Here is a 23783-nt window from a genome sequence, read left to right as displayed (position 1 = left end):
CTTCCCCTCATTGGTTCCCATGATATTTCTAATCATAGGGAGAGGGCTTTAGCCTATTAAAAATAAGGCTCCAAATGCTGCCAAAATTCACTCTACTCGTTTTACCCTGCCTTTTATCTCTCTAAATGGATAAAACGGCACCATTACAGATTGAGCGCGACAATGTGTGAGTGGGTCGTACAACGCATGCATTAATTGCGTTAAATATTTAACGAGATACATTTTTTAAAAATTAATTACCGCCGTTATCGGTACCTTAAGCCTAAACTAAAGACTCTGGATGAGTGTAACAAATTATGTCTGTCACGTTAAATACATTTAGAAAACGATTTAATAAAAAAATATATATATATTTTAAAAAGGCTTGGCCGATATTTTTTTGCCGATTCCGATACTTTGAAAATGACGTGATCGATCCCGATCGATCGGGACATCTCTAGTTACTTCCTGTTGATTTTGGGGTATTTCATGGTTCACTTGCTGTTTATTTTGCGTCACAGACCAGGAAGTTACCTGGGAATCACCCAAATGAATAGGCAGTGACTCAAACTCAACAGGACCTGTAAATGGCCTAAAATGAAAAGCAAGTGACCTGTAAATGCCCCGAAAATCGGACCGAATGACTGTGAACGCTCTGGTTTTGAATGGATTGGGACGGATGGAAATGGATTGGGCGTCAATCACTGTCAATGGCAGCCTTTTTTTTTAATTTATTTATTTTATTTTTTTATTGACACCTTTTTAAAACGATATCTTATATCGATAACCTTTCGGGATACAAAGTATCACGATATATCACCATTTCGATATTTTGTCACACCCCTAATCTACAGTGTTAGAGTGCCCAAAGTACTTTACAAACTCACATTCAGCCATTCATGCACAGATTCACACACCAGTAGGTGGTGCTGCTGCCATACCCCCATGCTAGAGAAGTTTGGGGTTCAGTGTCTTGCCCACTGACACTTCGACAGTGAAGCCCTACTGCTCTATTAACTTTGTTATGAAATACGCTAGTAGTCAGAAAAAACTTGCATATAGGAAAAAGATGTGTTTCATTGTCCTATAACTAAAACAAAGGGTTTTGTCATTTTCTGTAGTGTTTTCCTAAAAGTCAAACATCTGCAGCCCAAGTGCTACACAAAAGGAGGCCAAGAAAACAAAAATTGAGTTCTTGTTTTGACCTGCATCAACCTGTCCAAAAACTGCTTTGATGTTGAAGCTAGCACTATTTCAACCAACACCTTTTTTAATCGTCGCCAACGTGATCTTTCACACAATACTAGCCAACTACTATTTTGAACTATGCAAACTAATGGAACAATGAGGAGTTTATGTTACAATTTATGCCCCTTCTGTCATTTTATTTCTCTGTGCTGGTAGTAATATCTTACTTTTTTAAAATCAGATATAAATGAACACTGTCAGAGTAGAGTTACATTGCTGTGCCAAGTCCAAGCACATTTATTAACATTATGTCCAGTTGCTCTACTCATCTGCTAATGTCGCTGAAAATCATATTGGATTTCATTAGATGTGCAAGTGAAGAGTTCAAATGCAAATGCCGCCATGTGCCATTTAGACAAAAATGAGCCACACCTACCAGCTGACTACCTGTCATGGCATCATTCCATGTTGCATTTCCTAATCCTGCAAAAGACAACCATTTATATGTAATACTTGTCAGTTTTACTCCAGGGTTATGGTTTTGTGAAGAAACGGAGGGGGCGTTTTTTAAAAATATATTTTATGGGAGCAAAAAAAAAAAAAAAACACCGGCCACCACTCCGAATTAGCCTTAGAACTGCTGCACATACTGTCCTAGTATACTCCAAATCAATCATGACTAAATGTGTGGTACTCATACCACAAATGGGACACAGGTTTCCTCTGTGGTATGGAAATGATTCACTGACAAAGTACAGTTCAATTGTATTTAAAGTTTATCACATTTGCATTTATTGTTGGTTTTGAAACAAGCACGTTGTAATTTACCTTCAATGTCAAGCACATTTTTGATTTATTTACAATAGGTTGTTAGTTTCAAGATTCCTTGATGTTTTGCTCATAAAATTTAACATTTTTATCTATTATTATTTTTTACTTTATTCTCATAAATTATTGTTTTCCTGTAATATTGCAACTTTGTTATTGCTTTATTATTATTACTATATTTGTTATTCTTTCGTCTCGTTTAGTTTTGTGCAATATTTCTCGTGACAGAGTATTGTTGTTTCCATAACATCCTAATTTTATGAGAATATTTTTTCCCTAATGATTTAAAAAAATAATAATAATACATTCAGACTTCTCTTTTGCATTTGAACTCAAAAGGCTAAAGTGTCACTCAGGATGTTTGTGAAGTCATTTCAGGCTATAATAATAAAAAATAAAAATAAAAAAAATAATAAAAAAGCTTGGAGGTATATTATGTATTTTAATAATATAAAAGTGCTTCGTATGCAGTTGCTAGATTTCTTTGATCTTCTGAAAAGTATATGCATGACCAATTAAAGAAGAGTGGATTTTAAGTGCAGGCTTATGATGCTCACAGCCCCAAGGCCCATATTTTTGGTGGAAATGCTGTTAATTATTATAGTAATTATGGTGTTATGGATTCATTACTTGCAATGGCATTCAAGTTCAAAAGTGATAGGCTATTTTAGATTTCGCACTCAATTTTTGAGTGTTATAAAGTTTCTAGTTGTGAATGAAATTGTCCCATAATAATAATGATAATTTGTGGCTGTGTTCTGGCGGCCTGATTTGGCTGAGTGGCTGCATGTGGGGATCGGGAAGCGGGCCCAGCAGCAGGCAGGCAGGCAGGCCTTCACTATGGCGTTTAGTAGAACCTGACCAAAATGATGGGTTTGGACAACACGCTCAACCCACCAAACACTCTTTAGAATGTGACCATATCTTACTGCACATGTGAGCTCACATGTGATGGCTCTATTTCTATGCATGCATTCAAAAATGTTTTTTTCCCCAACTTGTTTTTGTTGCGTTGTAATTTCAACTCTAAAATAAAAATAATTAAAGCCTCAGTTCATAATTTGACAAACGGCTTGTACGTGTCTGCCTTTTTTTTTTTTTTGCACAACCTTCCCACATCCATGTTTTCCCATTTCCCATCATTGTATATTTATCTTTGTAAAACTTAAACGACTGTGTTTTTGTATTTCCGTTTAACTTTTCCTATACATTACTGGGATAATTGAGACTGCATAATTGTTTTTTTTTTTTAAGTATGAATGGCCCAACTGAAAAATTAGATATACAAATTTAACAAAACATTTGGAGCGGCAAAAAAAGCAGTGATTATTGCGCAATATTTGAAAATAGTCTATAATAAACCGTGTGGGGAAATATGTGTTTTTTTAATGAAATTCTGCAAATGCAAAATTAAAGTTGGACGCACGTGAGAAACTTCTATTAACTTCATCAAATTTTTAGTTTGGAAATTATTTCATTTGAAGGACTGCTTTTAAATTATGGGTAAAATAAGTGATAAATTGTGTTTTATTTCATTAAAACGGCATGCCATTACTTCTAATAAGAGTGTTTGAATTGCTGTGTGATTCATTTTAAGCAAACACATTAATAACGTATGACCAAAAATACATGCCGTTTCGGTCATTTCTAATGGCGCTTTATTTTTATGCCATTTTTGTATATGCTTGTTAAAATGCATTTGGGTGCAAATATGCAATCTCCTCAAATGGGACCTCTATTCACCCCCAAACAAATGAAAAAAGAAAACTGATTTCTCTAAATATTATTTGTTGTGTCCTTGGGGGACTATTTGTGGACTCAAACAACGGTTCCGTCAGTCACCGCATGTCACGATGAACATAATTTCATGTGTTGCTATTGTATAGAAGGAGGTCCTATGTGCGTGCGTGCGGGTGCAGAGCTTGATTTTTAGCGCATGTTAATGAGCTTCAAGCGGATCCGGTGACAGTTTGCGGCTGAAGGCCAATCAGAGGGAGACTGAGTTTGCAAGACACAAGACGAGCAGTGTTGAAGCTCTCCACGCTGGAAGTGTTTGACGAGCCTTGTCAGCTGCAAAGAAGGATTTTTTTTTTTTTAACTTGGCTTTTCGTGGATATTTTGGGGAGCATCCATCGCCTTCGGACGCGTGCGCTTGGAACTTGTCGGCATTTCTGTGTGGATTTTGTACCGGATCTCCTCCTCAGAACTCATGAAACCATCTTCTTCACTGTGTGGACGCTCTGATGATGTCTATGGCTCTCATGCCTGACACTCTCAATGGCCCCGATCCGTCCAAATCGGCCTTTCTCGAGTTCGGCCACGGACATCCGGCTCACCAGCAGCGCTCTCCGGGGCTTTCTCACATTTACCCCGTGCACGGCTTCCACGCTGCCGGTCACTCGCAGCATGACGGATCCTTCCCGGGAAGCGCATCTTATGGCCGCTCGTTGGGTTACGCCTACCCGGGTGCTTCGAATCCTCACACCCAGCCTGCCTACATGCAATACCAGCACAACAACAACAGCTCTGGCAGCGCTTTGAGCCTGCACGGTCGATTAGAGCACGCAGGTATGCACAGGCAAACGTGTCCATGCTCGGACAATAATTGTCGCTCAAGTGTCTTCCCAAATCTTTCTAGATGATAAAGTTTGTGAGCACATTCTGTCAACATATTTCAACACTGCCCGGTAGTTAAGTTTTATGTTTTACATCAACATTGTCAACCCATTTTGTACACTGTAAAATATTCAGAAAGCTTTTCTGTGGTACCCAAATTATTTTCTTTTGCTTATCATACGCATACATATGTATATTTTACTGCTTTTGGGTTCAATTTTATAAATCCTCACAAACAAACAAAAAATCACCCAATGATATGAGTATATTTGACCTTTATTTGGGGGGGGGGGGGGGGTACAGTTCTAAAGAACTGCATTAGTCTATAACTCTGAGGAACAATTAAAAAATATTCTGTTGTTTGATGTTTATGCTGATTAAAAGTAAAACTGCATGCCGATTCCAAAATTGCAGTCATTTTCCCCTTCCATAGCTTCCTTTTATCAGCAAAATATCATGGCTGACCATTATTGGCAGTGATAGTCCTTAAGTTGAACACTTCTGAATGTGCTAAAAATGTCAAATTTTACCTCAGCTACTGTCATTGAATTAAACTTACAGTAGCCGATCAATTATAAAAACATATTGTTCAATAAGCGTTGCAATCAAGTCTCTTTTGTTCCTGTATAAGTAAATATATTTTGTCAAAATGTTTATAAAACAAGCAAACATCTAATAGTATTATTTTGCCTTTTCGGGCATCCTGTAGTTCAAAAACATGACACATTAGAGGAAAAACTATTATTAGTTTTGGATTCCGCACCCAAAAATTTGTCAACAAATTTATGTCCCTCAGTGTAATTGCGGTGATCTAAAGTTGTGCTAGAAAAGATGACAATAGTGAATCTGACAAATTTTGTGATGTTTTGGCTCTAACAGCTTTTTAAAAATAATAAATTTATCTGAACATTCAAATAAGAAGTCCGAAAACCATGCAGGGGCATTTGTTTTTTACAAAAAGTATAGCATGTATTAAATATAAATAATAGGATGGAAAGATGAAAATAACAAATCAATTGGTGGCAAAAAAAAAAAAAAAAAACTTGAACCACTTGATTAGCTATTCATGGGCCACTTAAATTGTTGACAGGCCCAGTTTTGCCCCTAGGCCATAAATTGGACACCTTGGGTTTTAGAGCTAATTGATGGTGCTGTAATTTGCAAAAATCAAAACACATAAAATCCTTTGGATTGTTAATACCTGTTGGGAAACTATTCTCATAGATAGATGGTTGTAATCTCTAATTATACGTGTAATCATCCAGTAATACTACCTCGTACTTGCTTATTAGTATAATTGCTTGCACTCGATCTGACAAAATGGCCACACGTCATTGATTTGTTACCAGATCACGACAAGTCTCCGCTCGAAACGAGAGACGCACGTCTGAACGGCAAAGGGAAGAAGATCCGGAAGCCCCGCACCATCTACTCCAGTTTGCAGTTGCAGGCTTTGCACCAGCGCTTCCAGCAAACCCAGTATTTGGCCCTCCCGGAGCGTGCTGACCTGGCTGCCAAACTGGGGCTCACCCAGACTCAGGTAGCTTTAACTCATTCACTTACAGCCAGGGGCTTCACTAGATTTTAAGAACGGGGGACTTAGCCACCAGGTGTTACACAGGATGTATAACTGAACGTAGCATACAAGCATAAAACTTAAGAAACAGCTAACAAAGACTAATAATTATATATACACACACCAAGGGTGTAGGTTTGGTCTTAAAATTGGTAGGGACGCTATAATAGCATAACCTGCATGTACACTTATTGGTGGGGATGGGACATTAATAAGACCAAACAGATTGGGTACATTCCTACATAAAAATGAAAAAAAGTTAAAATTATTTTCATAGGAAGAAAGTCATTTTTCAAAATGCTGACTTCATATAAAGGAAATTTAGAGTGGTGCTTTTTATTATTTTTTTTTGGGGGGGGGGGGGTTAAAATGTGCATAGGCTTCAAATAAAAATGTTTTTTTTTTTTTTAAATGATGTAGAAAATAAATACATTTTAATTAATAAATGCACAGTTGAATTAACATTAACAGTAGAAAACATACAGGAAGACACCTATCTAAGCAGCTTTCTACTCGAGTTTTACAGGTTAGCAAGTTCACACAGTTTAATGTCATGCTAACTCTGATGCTGGTTGGACTTTCAGTAGAAAAATTAGTGGTGTGTTCCCCACCTCTACAACATTGACATCTTTTTATATTACTTACAGTGGCTGCTGCTGGCTGGAAAAAAAACTTCTAATATCCCTCCTCTTCAAAGGGGGCGGAGGAGGCGGGATATTGACATGCATTTCTGTCGGGATTGTGTGAATGTTGGGGTTCTAGTCATCAGCCAATTGCGTTTTGGGGGGGGGGGGGGGGGGGGGATTGGACCGGCACTACTAAATAGCAAGTGAAAAGGGGTAAATGTAAGTCTTAACATAATAAAAGTAATTCGCTTAATAATGGTAGGGTCAGTTCTATCCTAGCAACACATGGGAAGACAATCTAAATGACCTTTATGGCTGAACTCATTGATTAATGCAAATAAGGTTGCTTAAAAGTTGGTGGGGACAATTTGAGCATCCTGAAAAGTTGCCTACCGTCCCTATGCAAACCTACGCCCTTGACACACACATATTCAGTCATAGAGGTTAATGTTATGGCTTTCACTCGCAACACAGTAATTGTTTGTTCCCATATATTTGTAAATCGCACAGATTACATTTCGGGCATATATGTAACAAAAATGGCTGTAATTTTAAACCCTGAAAATACTACTAATTACTTGAATTTGTGTAATATCTTGGTCAGTCTAATTTTCCTTACACACACATGCACACAAACATATATCCAAACATATACATACAGTACATACATGCATACACGGAAAAAAAGAACCCTATAGGATTTACTCAATAAAATTGAGGTAACAATTTACACTCATTTTGATAGTGTAAATTTTACCCAATTTACACTATCAAATTAACTGATACCCAATTTTACCCAATTTTTAAAAGAAAGCCCACAAACACTTTGCGAAGACATGTCAACAAACCACATGGATTACTGGAACCATGTCCTATGGTCTAAAGAGACGGGCGGGCTTTCTTGTGTACCGTCTTCAGAAGAGGCTTCCTCCTGGGGTGACAGCCATGCACTCCTGTACTGAGTCACATGACATTTTGGAGGGAAAATGACAAGCAGTACTCAATCTGGACATTTAGGGATGTGCATTTTTTTCATAGGGATGTACTCACTTTTGTTGCCATGGGTTTAGATATTAATGGCTATATTTTCAGTTATTCTGAGGGGAAAATAAATAAACTATATTATATAAGCCGCACACAGACTACTTATTATGTCAGTTTCATTTTGTCAGTGTTATCTCATGAAAAGATATACTTAAATATCTGCAGAAATGCGAGGGGTGTACTCACTTTTGTGATACACTGTATATATACTAGTATATATATTCAAATAAATAGTTTTTAAGCACTTCAAATGTAATAATTGTAAGTTTTAAACATGTTCCTCTCCCACCGAATTATTATTAAACAAGAATAAAGTAGAAAAATGCTTGTCTTTATTCAACGTGTCATTGCGTGAGTCCACTCAAATCTGCTCAAGCTGTTCACTTACACACTATGAGTTACAACAGCAACTGTTTGACAAGTCAAACGATGATTGACGCATGCTGCGGTTTGAAGTTTCAGCTTTCAAGCATCTCTGGCATGATCAATCCTTAACGTCTGTCAAACATCGTTAACATGTATCTGTATTATACGTTTTTAGTTATTTCACCGTTTTTTGTTGTTGTTGTTGTTTTTTTGCTAAGTACACAATTCGACACATGTTCATTCATAGTTTTATTACATTTAGTGAGAATTTATATTGTAAATAGTCGTGAAAATAAAGAAAACGTACAAATGAGAAGGTGTGTCGAAATTTTTGGCAACTTCATTAATATGTCAGCAATTCTTTGTATTGATTTGTTTTTATTGTTTTTAAATTAAATAAAAACAACAAATTATTTAATGGGGCTTAAGAATAGATGAAGCCCCTCTAAAATATTACAATAAAATAGGCCTAACGACGCCACTGCTTCCGATCCAGTATTCACAGAGTATGTGCTGTGGTAGTTAGCAAAATTTATATTGAAAACACCCATTAACGACTACAATCGTCTAATCTATTTTACCTGGTTGCCACCCTGTCCCAATCAAAATTTATCAGACGTCTATAACTGTCATTGGCAACCAAGTTAAATTCATGCACATGCAAACCAAAAATGGTAAAACTTATGGTTTTTTTTTTGTGTGTGTGTCTTTTATTTGCAATGAGAAAAAAAATACTGTACCAATTGGTGAAAATGATCATGCAGATACGTCAGAACATTAAATACAGGGAGGAAAAAATGTTGTGATTTGTAATTGGAGATCATAAAGCCTGACTTATTTACTCTACTAATTACTCGACTTGAGGAAAGTCCCATGTGTGACCACAAGTTTAGAAGCCGTTCATCCACGACATGTTATGGTTTTGTTAATATAATAGTGATAATAGTTACGCTGCTTAATTACATGTAGCTGCTTGCAATAATTAGGAAGGAAATTAACACTAGGTTTGATCACATGTTAAGGCTGTAAATCATCTCACTAGGACTGAGTTAATATTTTTTCCGCACACCAAATTAAATAACACTTTCGCTGCATGGTTCACATTTTATCTTGAGGATGGTAACAATGCAATATTAAAAATACTTTTGATGACGTTTCTGACACCGAGCTGCACTGTTTGTAATATTCATAATAATACATAATAATAATGTTAAATAATTATCATTATCAGTACAGTTCAAACCAAGGCCTTAGGTTTGGGCTCAATATTGGTAGGGACGATATAACAGCATAACTTGCATGTACACTTTTTGCTAGGATCAGGACATTAATAAGACCAAACAGATTGGGTGAAGGGGTTCAGGGCTACATTTCTCATGAATATGAATCTAATTAGTGGATCGCCTAAATGATCAATGCAAAATAAATCTGTAATGACTTTCACACTGCAAATTTATAACGTCTTAGTTTGATCATTCTTCTTAAATCTTGTTGAATAATTTCCTCCATCTTGTTTTGAGTGTAAATATTACCATTTGTTCTTATTAAACCCATACATCTAAAAGTTGGTGATTTTTCAGCTAAATCAAGAAAAAAAATGGTTTCAGATAACGTTTAGAACAATATTCTTGAATTAAGAATATTTCAGATTTTTTTGCTTAAAATAAGTGTGTTTAGATTATTTTCAGATAGCTATTTTTCTTATTTCAAGAAATCTAAGTGAGTAAAATTTACTCGATGCACTAGCTGGTAATTTAACTTATTTCTCGTAAATTTACACTGAAAACAAAGGAATTTAACTAGTTTTAAGTAGGTATGTTTTTGGAGTGCATATGTATTGGTTCAGGTGATAAATCGTACAATTCACATGTTTGTTTTCAAAAACTACTAATCAAACATTTTGGAAACTTCCAGAATAAATGTCTGGATTTTATTAGCAAATTTTAATTGCAATATTTGAACATAAATTATATGCAATCATACACAAAAAATACAAACCATGTTAATCATCTTTTAACTATCCAGGAATGCAAAAAAATACCATTTGTCTTACGACCACTCATTATTGTCTGTCTAAATAAATTAAATGTAACAAAAAAAATTCTTAGTAAATATAAGGAAAAAAATGGAGCATTTCTTCAGATGAAACACTACTACTTTTGGGAGTGGGGGGTCAAGTCATCAGCCAATCAAACGTGAGTTTGAGGGAAAATTTTGGACTGGCACATTCAGCAAGTGAAAGGGTGTCAATGTAAGTCTGAACATAAAGAAAGTCATTCACTTAATAATGGTAGGGTCAATTCCATCCTTACAATATACGGGAATATAATCTAAATTACTTATACAACTCAAGTTATTATAAAATGCAAATAAGGTTGTTTAAAAGTTGGTGGGGACAATTTGAACACCCTGAAAAGTTGGTAGTGTTTTGTCCCTACCGTCCCTATGCAAACCTACGCCCTTGGTTCAAACTATTACAATGGCAAACATGTCGTTAGGAAAGCATTTATTGTCTTGTCTTGCAGCAACTATACGTTACTGTAGTTGATAAAATGTAATTAAGGTTGTAATGATTTCTGCGATGTAATACGGATTATCATTTTTCCCCTCCTGCAGGTGAAAATCTGGTTTCAGAACAAGCGCTCCAAATACAAAAAGATCATGAAACACGGGAGCGGGCCAGAAGGGGAGCATCTGAGCAGCACCAGCTCGGCGTCCCCCTGCTCGCCCCATGGAATGCCCCAACTTTGGGATGTTTCCATGGCCAATAAATCAGGAGGCCCCGTGTACAGCAATAATTACATGAACACGTTGGGCCACTGGTACCCCAACCAACATCCGCACCAGGAGGGCATGTCGAGACATCAGATGTTGTGAATGCATGGATTGTTTACTGCGGGCCCATTGAACTCCACAATAAACACGAACTTCTTCCCCGAGACGGACTTTTTTGCGCATCATTTTACGGATCATTTATTGACAAAGGAGGCTGAAGAGCAGCTTTTAATGCGTAGCGATGTCTGGATACATGTTGATCACGTTACCAAAAGAGACTTTTTAATTTTCTCGGAGTTCACAAACAGATGTTGAGTGCGCTCTGTTGTAACTTTGTAGTTAATTGTGGAGATGTCGCCTTTAAATGCGTCCTTCAAATGTCCCTCTGGCGTTTCTGTTGCGCAAACGGGCATTTGAATGGAACTCAGCAAATGCGTGTGAGATTCAAATAAATAATAATAATAATAAAATGTTTGTTTTGAATTTAACACATTTTTTGTTGCTATAACTTTGGGATGAATTGAGTCTTGAAAAAAAGAAAATCATACAGCATTGAATGTTGGTGTTTTTGTTGTTGTTTAAGTTCAAACATTCATTCTACTGTACTTAAAATGTCATAAAGTGAGTTGAAAGCAAAGAAAAGACGGGCTTTCACGTTCCAGGACAATTAGGTTTCGGTTGTTGTTTTTTTATTATTACAACACTGATCAAGTTCTTTCACCTTAAACGTAATTACAGCAACATTTTCAATACTGCTTTTCAAACTCACTCATATTTAAACTCCATTCATGTTAAAATATTAGGTAAGCATGCATTTCCTGGAAAAACAATGATCCTTAGTTGCGCATGATAAACACATAAAGTGACCTGATTGTTTAAAATTATATCTGTTTACCTTATTTTAATATGTACAACCAATGTACACAATCATATAATTACTTTTCCCCATGTATTAGCTCAAATACAGTCCTGTAATTTTATATTGTGTCCACTGCAAACACCTCGATTTAATCTCTACAAATATTTCATTACAGCACATACACACGTTTCTTTTTTTTTTTTCTTCTTTTTTTTTTTTTTTTGCCATAGAACCATAAAGAATATTCAATAATAAAGAAAATAAAAGAAGCTACTCTTAAACATCAACACATGAATCATGAACAATGCACTCCGCTCTGTTTTGGACTGAATTGAAATGTCCTCAAAGGATGAACCCTCACCTTGTTTGGAGCTCCATTCTTGTTATTGGAGTGAATCCTGAAGAGGAAGAGCTGAAGAAGTCCCTTTGCAGCCCCCCAAATTTGGCTCTTTTATAGTCCCCTTTCTGCAATATGCAAGGCCTATCCTCATTGATGATGATTACGTGCCTTGTTAAGCATTGTGACTGGATGTCTGAGAAAATTATAGGCAATTGCCCATCTCTAGATTAGAATAATGGCGTGTGTGGTTGGACAGATGATTCTTTCAAACCAATTATCATGCAGGCACAGTAAAGGGGACAGTCAGAAAGCTTTGTGTGGGGAAAAAAAGAGAGGATCTGCTAAAAGCAGCGTGACTACGAGGGACACAGAGTTTGTTTGGTTTTGATTGTGCATTGACAATAATAGGTCAAATAGAAAAGCATCCCAGTGGTTACGGAGGCCTTTTGGGTGATTATCATCATTAACTACAGTGATGTGACATGTGAGCATTTGAAAGAGCAATTTGGTTTCCTCTCAAGCGAGTCCTGACTTCACTTCCACGGGACACGAAGTGCTGTTTCTCCCGAGATTCGAAAGGGGAATTAAGTTTGGCAGACATCGGGCTCGCAAGAGGAGGACACACAAACACTCTATTGTGTTTACATCCCTGCACATGACACTATATTGACTTACACTCACTCTCTTGAGACTTCCCCCAAACCATAATCACTGCTTTGCATCCCCAACTGAAGTCTTCACCCTCAAATGTAATGATTTATGTGATAGAGACTCGCTGTTTGTTCCCGGAAGGATTGGATTGGAGTCGCCAGATATGTGGATCCGCGCACTGTATTTTTATGAGTCATTCATACGTTAGCCAGCAAAAAATGCTAAGTATAGCTTATGTGCAAGCATTTAAAACATCCAAAACACTGCTGTAATACACAGCAGATAAAATGCAACATGGCAAAAACAACACATTTCCCCACAGTATTTGCAACCAAAATTATATACTTTACAGTTTACAGTGCAACGTTGGAATATAACTGTATAGAAGAAGATAAGAGACAAATGTTTAAGGGTGGAGGTATTAAAATAGTAATGTGTATATGAACTGAGACAGTTACACTATATTCAGCAGTCTAATACTGACTTCCAGGGGCATTTGATTTGGTGGACAAAAACTAGTTAAATATATGAGTATAATTGTGTCATTTTGCTAAAATATTGTACAACATTTTTAGCTTAAGTGGGGGAAAAGCTACACTTCCTTTTTTAAAAATTATAAACTGTGAAGTGAGTTATGAGTTAAACTTAGAGATGCCGATCGATCGGGTCGGATCACGTCATTTTCAAAGTATCGGAATCGGCAAAAAAAATATCGGCCATGCCTTTCTGTAATATATATATATTTTTAATTAAATCATTTTCTAATCGTATTTAACATTACAGACATAATATGTTACACTCATCCAGAGTCTTTAGTTTAGGCTTAAGGTAGGGTTATCAAATTTATCCCGATAACGGCGGTAATTAATTTTTAAAAAAATGTATCACGTTATAATATTTAGCGCAATTAATGCATGCACTGCACGACCCACCCACGCATTGTCACGCTCAATCTGTAATGGCGCCGATTTACCTATATAGAGAGATAAAAGGCAGCGTAAAATGAGTAGAGTGAACTTTGGCAGCCTTTGGCGCCTTTTTTTAATTGGCTAAAGCCTTACAATCCCTCTCCCTACGATTAGAAATATCATGGGAAGCAATGTGGGGAAGAAAGGTAGCAATTGATCTTTTTCTTAACACCTTATGTTATTTCCCAACGCAGAGAAGATATATCAATTGATAGCACTACGCACATTCATGGTTCCACTTCCCATCATGCATTTGGGCATGGCTACAGTATCATTTACTGAAAGATCAACCAATACACTAGATGGCAATATTTAGTCACAATATACAAAGTCACAAGTCTTTCTATCCGTGGATCCCTCTCACAGAAAGAATGCTAATAATGTAAATGCCATCTTGAGGATTTATTGTCATAATAAACAAATACAGTACTTATGTACTTCATGTTGAATGTATATATTGGTCCGAGTTTTATTCATTTTTTTTCTTAATGCATTGCCAAAATGTATATGATCGGGAAAAATTATCGGGAATGATTGGAATTGAATCGAGAGCAAAAAAAAAGCAATCGGATCGGGAAATATCGGGATCGGCAGATACTCAAACTAAAACGATCGGGATCGGATCGGGAGCAAAAAAACATGATCGGAACAACCCTTGTTAAACTTGTATCTGGCAGGCACGACTATATAGTGATGAGCCACAACATTACACCATATTCTAAGGACATCTCAAAACAAGATTTGCTTAAATCAAATAAGGCTCCATTTTTATTTCACCATATGGTTTGCGGTTGTAGTTGCTGTCATCGTGGACTATTACTGTTGTTGATGTGGCTGTTTTGCCCATTGTTCTCACATCATTTCCTCAGTTCTCCATCTTTTTTCTGTTTTTCTCCACACTTTGTCCATTTACTCTCCATTTCAATGAGTAAAATGTGATTTTTAAGGAGATTTGAAGTTATCACAAGTTAGATGAAAACCTATGATGAGCATGTTCCACAAATTAAGAGAGAAACCAGAATTCAGGCAGACGCAAACAGCATAACTGTATGAATTTTCAGGCCAGGCACCACATGGACATAAATAATTGCAGTTTTACACTCTTGTTAATGTTTATCACATGTTGTCTTTTTCTATAATGTAATTTAGTCGATGTCTGCTGGAGGTTTGCCCGTTGCATGGGTGGTTAGCACGTCTGCCTCACAGTTCTGACTGGAGCTTCAAATCTGGCCTTGGAGTTAGCATGATCTAACGTAGTCTGACATCCAGGAGCCACGTGAGGTGGCTCAGGCATCTGTTAGGATGCTAAGGAAGTGTTTTGGTCAAGTTCCACCAGGGGGAGGAGGTCCTAGTGAAGAACCAGAACAAACATGGCTCGGAATAGGGCTGCAACTACCAACTATAAAAATAATAATCGGACAAGGGCGTAGGTCTGGTCTTAATATTAGTAGGGACGATATAGCAGCATAACCTGCATGTACACTTTTTTCAGGGGATGGGACATTAATAAGACCAAACATATTTGGTAAATGGGGGTCAGGGCTACAATTCTCACCAATGTGAACCTAAATAATTGATAGGCTAAATGATTAATGCAAAATAAAACTGTATTGACTTACACTAACTTTCACACTGCAAATGTATAATGTCTTAATCTAATATACTGTATATATTTTTAAATCTAGTCAAATAATCTTTTCCATCTTTTTTTGAGTGTTAAAGGCTAGATAACAGATTAAGTCGTCAGATTCTTCCACTTACTTTAAATAAATATTACTATTTGTTCGTATTGAGCCTATACATCTAGAAGGTGGTCATCTTTCACCTAAATCAAGAAAAAAAAAAAAAAAATTCAAATAACGTTTTGAACAATATTCTTGAATTAAGAACATTTCTAACAAACAAGCTTTTCTTTTAAGATTAAATATACAAACTTTTTGCTTAAAATAAGTCTGTTAAGCTTATTTTCGGCTAGCTGTTTTTCTTATTTCAAGAAATCTCAGTGAGTAAATTCGACTTGAAGCACTGTAGCAGTAGCAAAATTAGTGGAGTGTTCCCCACCTCTATAACATTGACGTCTTTTTTACATTACTTACAGTGGCTGCTGCTGGCGGGAAAAAAACTTCTAATATCCCTCGTCTTTGAAGGGGGCGGGGGAGGAGGCATGTTGTATTTCTGTCGGGCTGTGAATGGGTGTGTGTGTGTGTGGGGGGGGGGGTTCAAGTCATCAGCCAATCAAACGTGCGTTTCAGTGGAAAAATGGACTGGCACATTCAACAAGTGAAAAGGGGTCAGTGTAAGTGAACATAATGAAACTATTGTAATTGATTTAATAATGGTAGGATCAATTCTATCCTTACAACATATAGGATAGACAAATGACCTATATAACTGAAGTCATTATATAATGATAATAAGGTTGCTTTAAAGTTGGTGGGGATAATTTGAACATCCTGAAAAGTTGGTAGTGTTATGTCCCTACCGTCCCTATGCAAACCTACGCCCTTGTAATCGGACGATTCACTAAACGATGAATTGATTAATCTGATAACTGTTGCTTTTTTCAATTACCTTCACCATTTAACTTGTTTTAGGCATTTTGTAAGTAACAATGACAAAAGATGACAAAATGGATGACTATTTCCTTCAAAAATAATATTTTATCACAGCCTCCTGACTTACCTGTGGTCTACAACTGTACTCTTTTAAGTACATAAAACTTGTTAAAAGTTTTTAATAAAGTTTCTGAGTATATAACATAAAAATAATTTCTCAGTAGACAAGACAAAAGTCCTGTTCATTAAAAAAAAAAAAAAGTGTTGCTGATTGGCATTTTTTATCTTGGGGACAAAGCGCTGATATACATTGTGTCAATGACTCATTTATTTTCTTTAAACAAACTAAACAAAATCAAATAAGGAGGAGGCAGACTGTAATGACGTTTTTTTTTTTGTTTTTTTTTTTCTAATCAAACAGTTGTTCATAAATACAATCCAAATCCAACTGCAAAGCACTCTCTCTTGTATGACATTTTACAGTTTGAATGGGAGCTTGCGTTGGAAGGAGACTCTAAACTGTTATATGAATAGGTTTATATGTGTGGTTTCTTCATAAAAAAGAAATGAGACAACTTTACTATCAAACAATAACCGAACAAACGGACACACATAAGACACTGATTAGCATAATCACTAACCAGCTTGGCGCTCCGTGCTAAGTAGTAACACCTCATCAACAAAGAAAACAAACAAAACAATTGGTTTAATTTACTCACAATTGACAGAGGCACATTGGATCTAACAACACAAAAGACAATCTAACTTTGACACTTTGTAACATTAGGGTTTCAGCAAACCAACCTGAGTGTAGCACTAAACTCCCTCTCTCTTGCTGTAATCATTGGCCCACGCGCAGCCTCACATAACACACAAACAAAGACCCAAACGGGACTGCTCATAGCTACTGGCAAAAATGTATTATCAAATTCATTGGCAACTAACTTATTAATAAAATTTAATTGATTTAATCGATTAGTTGTTGCAGCCTTATCTCGGAATGTCTTAGTTAACATACAGCTTTGCAAGAAATGGATGAACTGGTTCGGGGAGACAGAAGTCTGGGCGTCTCTGGCAATTTCTGTCCATGTGATGTGATGCATCCTCTCACATTCCCCCCAAAATTGAAGCAGAGGTTGTACAACTGCCTACCAATAGACTGGTGACTGTACCCAGCCTCTTGCAGCTGGGATAGGCTCCAAAATACTCATGACCTGAGTTGGTAAATACACTATAGAAGACTGAAAATTTTGTTCAGATTGCAATGTATGGAGATGACCAGCATGTAAAACTGAGTGGTATAGGGTCAGGCAGGGTTCACAAGTCCACAGCTGTCCCCTCCTGGCCAATGTATTTCTTATGTGTTTACAGCAAACTGAACCATATGAGTGACCCTGATGCAGCTGATGCTCAGTCCAGACGTGGTCTGAACGCCAGACAGCTGCTGGAAGTTTCTCCATCGTCACTTCGGCCTCGCTGAGGAGCTCTCGACCTCCGCCTAAACTCGCTTTGTTGCCCCCCAGAGACAAGCGCTGACACAGGCCTGTTGACTGCTGGACGAAGTAAAGGCCTCGCTGGGACTCAAGCATCGCTTCTATTCAGAGTCAGTGATGTTTTTTTTTTTTTCTTTTCGGCCAGGCAGGATCACATTCAAGTTCAATAGTTCGCCTCCATGGCTGCTTGCACTTGCTCATATTTAGAGATAAAGTGTACGTTGGAGGACTCACATACTCATGCACGTTTGTCTTCAGCACAAATGGTTTCCCTGATGAAAGGCGGTCGAGGACCACACAAGCCGGGCGCTGGCTTCATTTTAGAGATCACATGACCAACTGATGAGAATTAATTGACACCAAAATGCAAATAATTCACATCTGCTAAAACGCAACACGCCAAGATATACACAATCTCAAAAATAAAAAATAAAAACTGTTCTGGTTTTGTAGGTTTAACCACTTGTGGGTATTATTCAGCACCCATTCTTAGTGGTTATGAGGGTTCTTAATAGTACCTGAATGTACTTTGTGTGCAAGCCAGAAAGCTATTGGCTATGTGAAGCTTTATTTTTTTTAGCACAATTTAGCGCAACTGGTGGTGAATTTTGGGACAATATGCTTGCTTGACTGTTCGCAATGCAATAACAACAATGTTAAGTGAGGTCAAACACAGAAATCTCTTCATTTTTCAAATTGAACTTTACAATTTTAAGGAAAACATTTACAATTCCAGTTTTAAATAGAGAAAAAAATAGCACTTTATAATTGAATGTCATCAGGAAACAATTGGTCTCTTCAAAGGAATAAGCATGCTTGTAATAATGATAATATATAATAATAATAATAAGCATGTCCTTATTTTAGAGCTCACCGATTAATATTGAAAAAAGAAAAAGCATTACATGTATTTACATTTAACAGGGATATAGTTTTTGTTGCGATTGGTGAGGTCGTGAAGGGAAAAAAAGTGTTTTTCTGTGAAAAGTATTGACATTTATTCTTTTTTTTTTTTTTAAAAGACCTACACATTTTTCAAATTCGTGTTTTAAGTATGATCATCAGAATCATGTTACACATAAAAATATAATATATATAATAATAATATATTTAAAAAATCTATATAATATATATATATATATATATATATATATATATATATATATATATATATGTGTGTTGAAATAATAAGTGATTTTGCTTAAAAACTCACTGAACTGAATTCAAGTGAGTTCAAATTTAGGCTTTAAAGATGGCTCGAATAAAGTGAGACATTCTAAATATTAAAATGGCTCTTTGCCTCTTTTGCAGTGGATAAACAGTGACGATTTTCGATAAAATGTTCAGTATTTTATGAATTTTAATGTATTCTAACAACCTTTCAGTATAACCTCATTGCGGTTGCATGTCCATTTTTTTTTTACTATACCAAAGTCATTTTCCTCACCATTAATTAAATAATTTATTTATTGCATATTAATTGGCTCATTCAGTGCGAAGTAGTGAAGAAGGCACCCCCAACCCAAGCACATGCACAAGCACAACCACGCTTACTTCACTCTTCCGACAGCTCAACACGGAGACGCAATAAAACCCAGAGACTCCAGCATGTCTGCAATTGCGTCGCCTCCTACTGCAGGGCTCGTCCATGCTGCCAAAAAACACTCATCTGCACAACTTGTTTTCTGCTTTTTCTGACGTCAACAACATTGTTTAGCACGCTCAACAACCAGTTAGTTGGCATGTTGATCCTCCCAGCAAACCAACAAACAGCAAACAAATTTGCCTAAAACTTCAATTTGGACATGAACAATTATGCTTTAAAATTTAGGTGTCTAAGGAGAAATAAAACACGGACTGTAGATTTGCTGATGTTGTGAATGTTTATTTCAATTATGATTATTTTTTGGATGCGTGGCTATTTTTTGTAATATTTTCCCTGAGTAAATTAGAACGGCGGCATTTTGTAAACACCATACACCACTTAATGAAGATATTACAAGACTACGTGGACACACAACGTGCAATTAACACCTTTATTCCAAGGATAAGAAGGCAACATGAGTATAAAAAAATGACTTCTGCATGGAGAACCACAATTGAGTCGTTCAAACAAATAGAATCATAATAGTGGTTCTATATAAACACGTATTTACAGCCTTCGACGTTTTGTACAAATCCTTATAAATATGACCTGAGTTTCATGTGACGCTCGGGATGAATTATTTTTAACTATTAACTGCAATTATTGCTTTCATGGTTACTGTAACAAAAATAACGTTGTATATCTATTTACATTAAAAAAGCGAGGAAGGGGACTATAACAGAAGAGATAAATAATTTAAAAAAACAACAACACGTCAGATGTCTTTTAAATAGGTCGTTACAAGTGATCACAAATCCCTTATGTGCTTTGTCAAAAAAAGTTCTGGTCAGGATCATCCCCTTAGGACTGTTAATTCCCGGTCCAAACGCGTTCAATGCAAAGTCTTTTTTTTTTTTTTTTTTGGGTAGACCTCGTTTGAAAATTAAAAAAAAGAGTCATTGTTAATAAACAGCGCCCACGCTCTGTGGGGGGACGGGGTGGTGCACGGTTCCCGGATGCTGTATGTGGGATCCCTGCTGGTACCAGTGGTTGCTATAATCGTCCATGTAAGGCGGCGACGAGCTGTGAGTTGGCTGCGGCGCCTGAGGTCTGCTGAGGGGGGTGTTTTGGGGGGTGCTGTTGTCCCACGCTGCGGGGGAGGGCGGGGAGTTGCACGCCATGGAGTCGCTGGCGTTCGGGCTGTGGTCGAGGGGCACCTCGCCGTTCTTGTACAGCTTCTTGAACTTGGATCTCCTGTTCTGGAACCAGATCTTAACCTAAGGGAGAAATATACTATTAGTGGATTCATATTTACTCGGTTTTATAGAGTATCTGTGCGAGGAATCGTACCTGTGTTTGAGTCAGGCCCAGTTGGGCTGCGAGTTCGGCTCTCTCTGGAAGAGCCAGGTATTGCGCCTTCTGGAAGCGCCTCTGCAGAGCTGCGAGCTGATAGCTGGAGTAGATCGTGCGGGGTTTGCGGATTTTTTTCGGTTTGCCATTCACCATTCGGACCTCGGGCTCTGGCTCCTCTTTGACTAAAAGGTGAAACACAGTATAATACTATGAATTTAAAGCTTAAAAAATCTAATATAATAGGAAAACATATATTGAGAACAAATTAATGAGCGTCTATTGCGCAAAGAAATGTTGGAAAATTTAGGTTTGTTTATTATTGTGACTTTTATGCAAGAAAATAGCATAACCTAATACGATTTTAAGGAATACTTTATAGGTTGCATTATACATTCAATGCAGCTTTTGTACTTAAATGGCTATTTCCTTACCTGAGCTCGGAGATGATGCCTGCAGGTGATCTCTGTTGTAATGTCCGTACTGTCTGTAGCTGTTCGTGTAAGGGTACTCTGATTTCGTGGCGTACACTCCAGCGGCCCCCACTCCGTTCAGGTTAAACTGGTGGTGGTGATGGTAAGAGTTCATGGGCTGTCCGTACGCTTGGCTCTGGTAATATTCGTGATGGCCGTGGGCCGACTGCGCCGCGCTGTAGTAGCCCATGTCCGTCACCGACGACTCGGGTAGAGTCGGGGAATCCTTGGAGGTCGGGTGGGAGCTCATAGATCCGGGAAGATCGGTCAAAATCCCGGCGATTTTCTTCTCGTATAACTGCTCGGTACTCATGCTTTTGGGAGAGGGTTGCATGGGGGTTTCCTCGCAGGGGTAAATCCACGCGTGGATGGAGGCTTCTATTGGGAAAAGTCCACTTAAAGTCTTCCAACTGCAAGAACTTGGTTGTGGCATGCTTGGGTGTCTGTGACATGAAGTTATAAAGAAATGGGCGGGATGCTGCGCTCCTATTGGCTCCAGAACAACCCCCACCCTTTTCTTGGCACCCTTAGGTGCAGGCCAGCCCTCCGCACGCAAACCTCACCGACTTGACATTTATTTGTGTTTTCAATGACGCATTTGCATTTACCTGTTGGTCCAGAGAAAACACAAATACAAGCGCTTTCATTCAAAATATTACAACCACACTAATATTTGTTTTTTATATTTTGCACATTTCCAGTAAGGAAGAACACAATAGTTGACCGGAGCTTTCTCTATGTCTTCTGTTTTTCTTTTTTTTTTTTTCTCTGTCTCCCCAAGGAACTAATCCTATCGCCAGACCGTCTCCTTAATGTTTTTATGCAATGTTTTGCCTGAAGATCACACTTTTTATTCAGCTCAGTGAATAGGCTTCCCGCTGCCAGCTATTGTTATTTAATTGTGTTTGGCGAGGCCTAGGAGTCAACTTTAGGGGTGAGAAAAAGAGATAGGAACGATAGGTGGAGAAAAAAAAAAAAAAAAGACAGCTGATGCAGCCCCCAGGGTAAATTCCTATCCAGTGTTTATGCATGTTTGCTGTTTTCTGGAGGGGAGTGGTTGGGCGTGTTAAAAAAAAAAAAAGAAAGAAAATAAATTGCTTTAGCATGCTGATTGATTGTAGGGAATATTTAAACTTAAATTTTAATTGTTTGATTGTTAATTTTAATTATTTTTAGGGTGAAGTTTATATTGTGACCTACAGTGACTAATTTTCTTTTTATACCTTCAATTAGACAAACATAATTACCAATGATTGATTTTCTAATCCCTCACGAAGTGGCCAAACCACTTTTTTTTTTTTCAATCCAACAACCCATTGGTATACCGCTTTATTTTTCTTAATGCTATAACGCCCTCTTTTGGTAAATTATCACAGTGCTACTTCGCGAAAGAAATTCGGGTTTGCTTGAAAAATGGGTTACGCCCTCAGGTTAATTTCACTTTTATTTTCTTTCTTTCTTTCTTTCTTTCTTTCTTTCTTTCTTTCTTTCTTTCTTTCTTTCTTTCTTTCTTTCTTTCTTTCTTTCTTTCTTTCTTTCTTAGTTAATTAATTAATTTTATTTCAACATTTATTTATTTCCTTGTTACACTCTTGTCCCATGGAGAGCCAGGAGTGCAAAAACTAAATAAAATTGATAAATAAATGATACATTATCACAGTGCTACTTCGCGAAAGAAATTTGGGTTTGCTGGAAAAGTGTGTTTCGCAGGTTTACCCTCACTGTCCTGATGTATGGAGGACAAGGAGTGGAAAAATTAAATAAATGAATAAATACACAATCACATAAATTATTAAATGTGTTATTAAAATGCTTCTATTTTTAATATTTATTAATTTTTTTCACGTTGTATTTATTTATTTGCATTTTTATTTATTATTATCTTTTTTTTTCAACATTTATTTCAATTTTAGTTATTTATTTAACATTTATTTATTTCAGTTTTTATTGATTGATTTTATTAGTTATTTATTTCTTGCCCCTTGTTTCTACAGAAGACCAGGAGTGCAAAAAAAATGTAAAAAAAATAAAAATAAAAAAATAAAAGAATAAATACAGAATTAAATAGATTATTAAATGTGTCATTAAAATGCTTCTATTTCAATATTTATTTATTTCCTTTTTATTTATTTATTTGAGTTTTTTTTAAATTTATGTACTAATTAATTATTTATTTAATTATTTCAACGTTCATTTCAATTTTTAATTATTTTTTTAAAAAAACATTTATTTGTTTAAATGTTATTTATTTATTTATTTCAACTTGTATTTACTTCATTCTTGCACTTTTGTTCCTATTGAGGACCAGGAGTGCATAATTTAAATGAATGAATAAATACACAATTAAATGAATTATGAAATGTGTCATTGAAATACTTCTACTTCAATATATATATTTTTTATATTATATATTATATTAATACTCAATTTTTTTTAAATTTCACTTTTTATTTATTTTTTTGAAATTCATGTATTTATTTATTTCAACATTTATTTCTATTTGTATTTATT

At 36.5% G+C, this 23783-nt stretch overlaps 2 protein-coding genes across 2 annotated transcripts; one reads left to right on the top strand and one right to left on the bottom strand.

Moving 5' to 3' along the window:
• The first annotated feature begins 3922 nt into the window (after positions 1-3922).
• dlx4b (distal-less homeobox 4b) lies at positions 3923-12081 on the top strand. The gene is made up of 3 exons (XM_057826792.1): positions 3923-4563; positions 5961-6151; positions 10840-12081. Exons 1-3 carry the CDS (start codon positions 4239-4241, stop codon positions 11098-11100), a joined length of 777 nt encoding a protein of 258 aa, XP_057682775.1. The 5' UTR covers positions 3923-4238; the 3' UTR covers positions 11101-12081.
• A 7687-nt stretch (positions 12082-19768) lies between these two features.
• On the bottom strand, positions 19769-21691 carry dlx3b (distal-less homeobox 3b). Its single transcript, XM_057826791.1, has 3 exons — positions 21234-21691; positions 20800-20984; positions 19769-20726 (listed from the first exon to the last, which is right to left on the bottom strand). Exons 1-3 carry the CDS (start codon positions 21604-21606, stop codon positions 20412-20414), a joined length of 873 nt encoding a protein of 290 aa, XP_057682774.1. The 5' UTR covers positions 21607-21691; the 3' UTR covers positions 19769-20411.
• Positions 21692-23783: the final 2092 nt, after the last annotated feature.

The sequence above is a fragment of the Corythoichthys intestinalis genome, chromosome 21 (assembly GCF_030265065.1).
Source record: "Corythoichthys intestinalis isolate RoL2023-P3 chromosome 21, ASM3026506v1, whole genome shotgun sequence".
NCBI lineage: Eukaryota > Metazoa > Chordata > Actinopteri > Syngnathiformes > Syngnathidae > Corythoichthys > Corythoichthys intestinalis.
The sequence above is the reverse complement of the archived record's forward strand: the minus strand, read 5'-3'. Positions and strand labels throughout refer to the sequence as shown.

What these genes read in the sequence shown, in the direction of transcription:
- dlx3b (XM_057826791.1), bottom strand. Translation starts at nt 21,606, where the DNA reads ATGCAACCCTCTCCCAAAAGCATGAGTACCGAGCAGTTATACGAGAAG. An exon ending in GGCATCATCTCCGAGCTCAG is followed by an intron (nt 20,985 to 21,233) that starts GTAAGGAAATAG and finishes TTCACCTTTTAG; the next exon opens with TCAAAGAGGAGCCAGAGCCC. An exon ending in TGGGCCTGACTCAAACACAG is followed by an intron (nt 20,727 to 20,799) that starts GTACGATTCCTC and finishes TTTCTCCCTTAG; the next exon opens with GTTAAGATCTGGTTCCAGAA.
- dlx4b (XM_057826792.1), top strand. Translation starts at nt 4,239, where the DNA reads ATGATGTCTATGGCTCTCATGCCTGACACTCTCAATGGCCCCGATCCG. An exon ending in CGGTCGATTAGAGCACGCAG is followed by an intron (nt 4,564 to 5,960) that starts GTATGCACAGGC and finishes ATTTGTTACCAG; the next exon opens with ATCACGACAAGTCTCCGCTC. An exon ending in TGGGGCTCACCCAGACTCAG is followed by an intron (nt 6,152 to 10,839) that starts GTAGCTTTAACT and finishes CCCCTCCTGCAG; the next exon opens with GTGAAAATCTGGTTTCAGAA.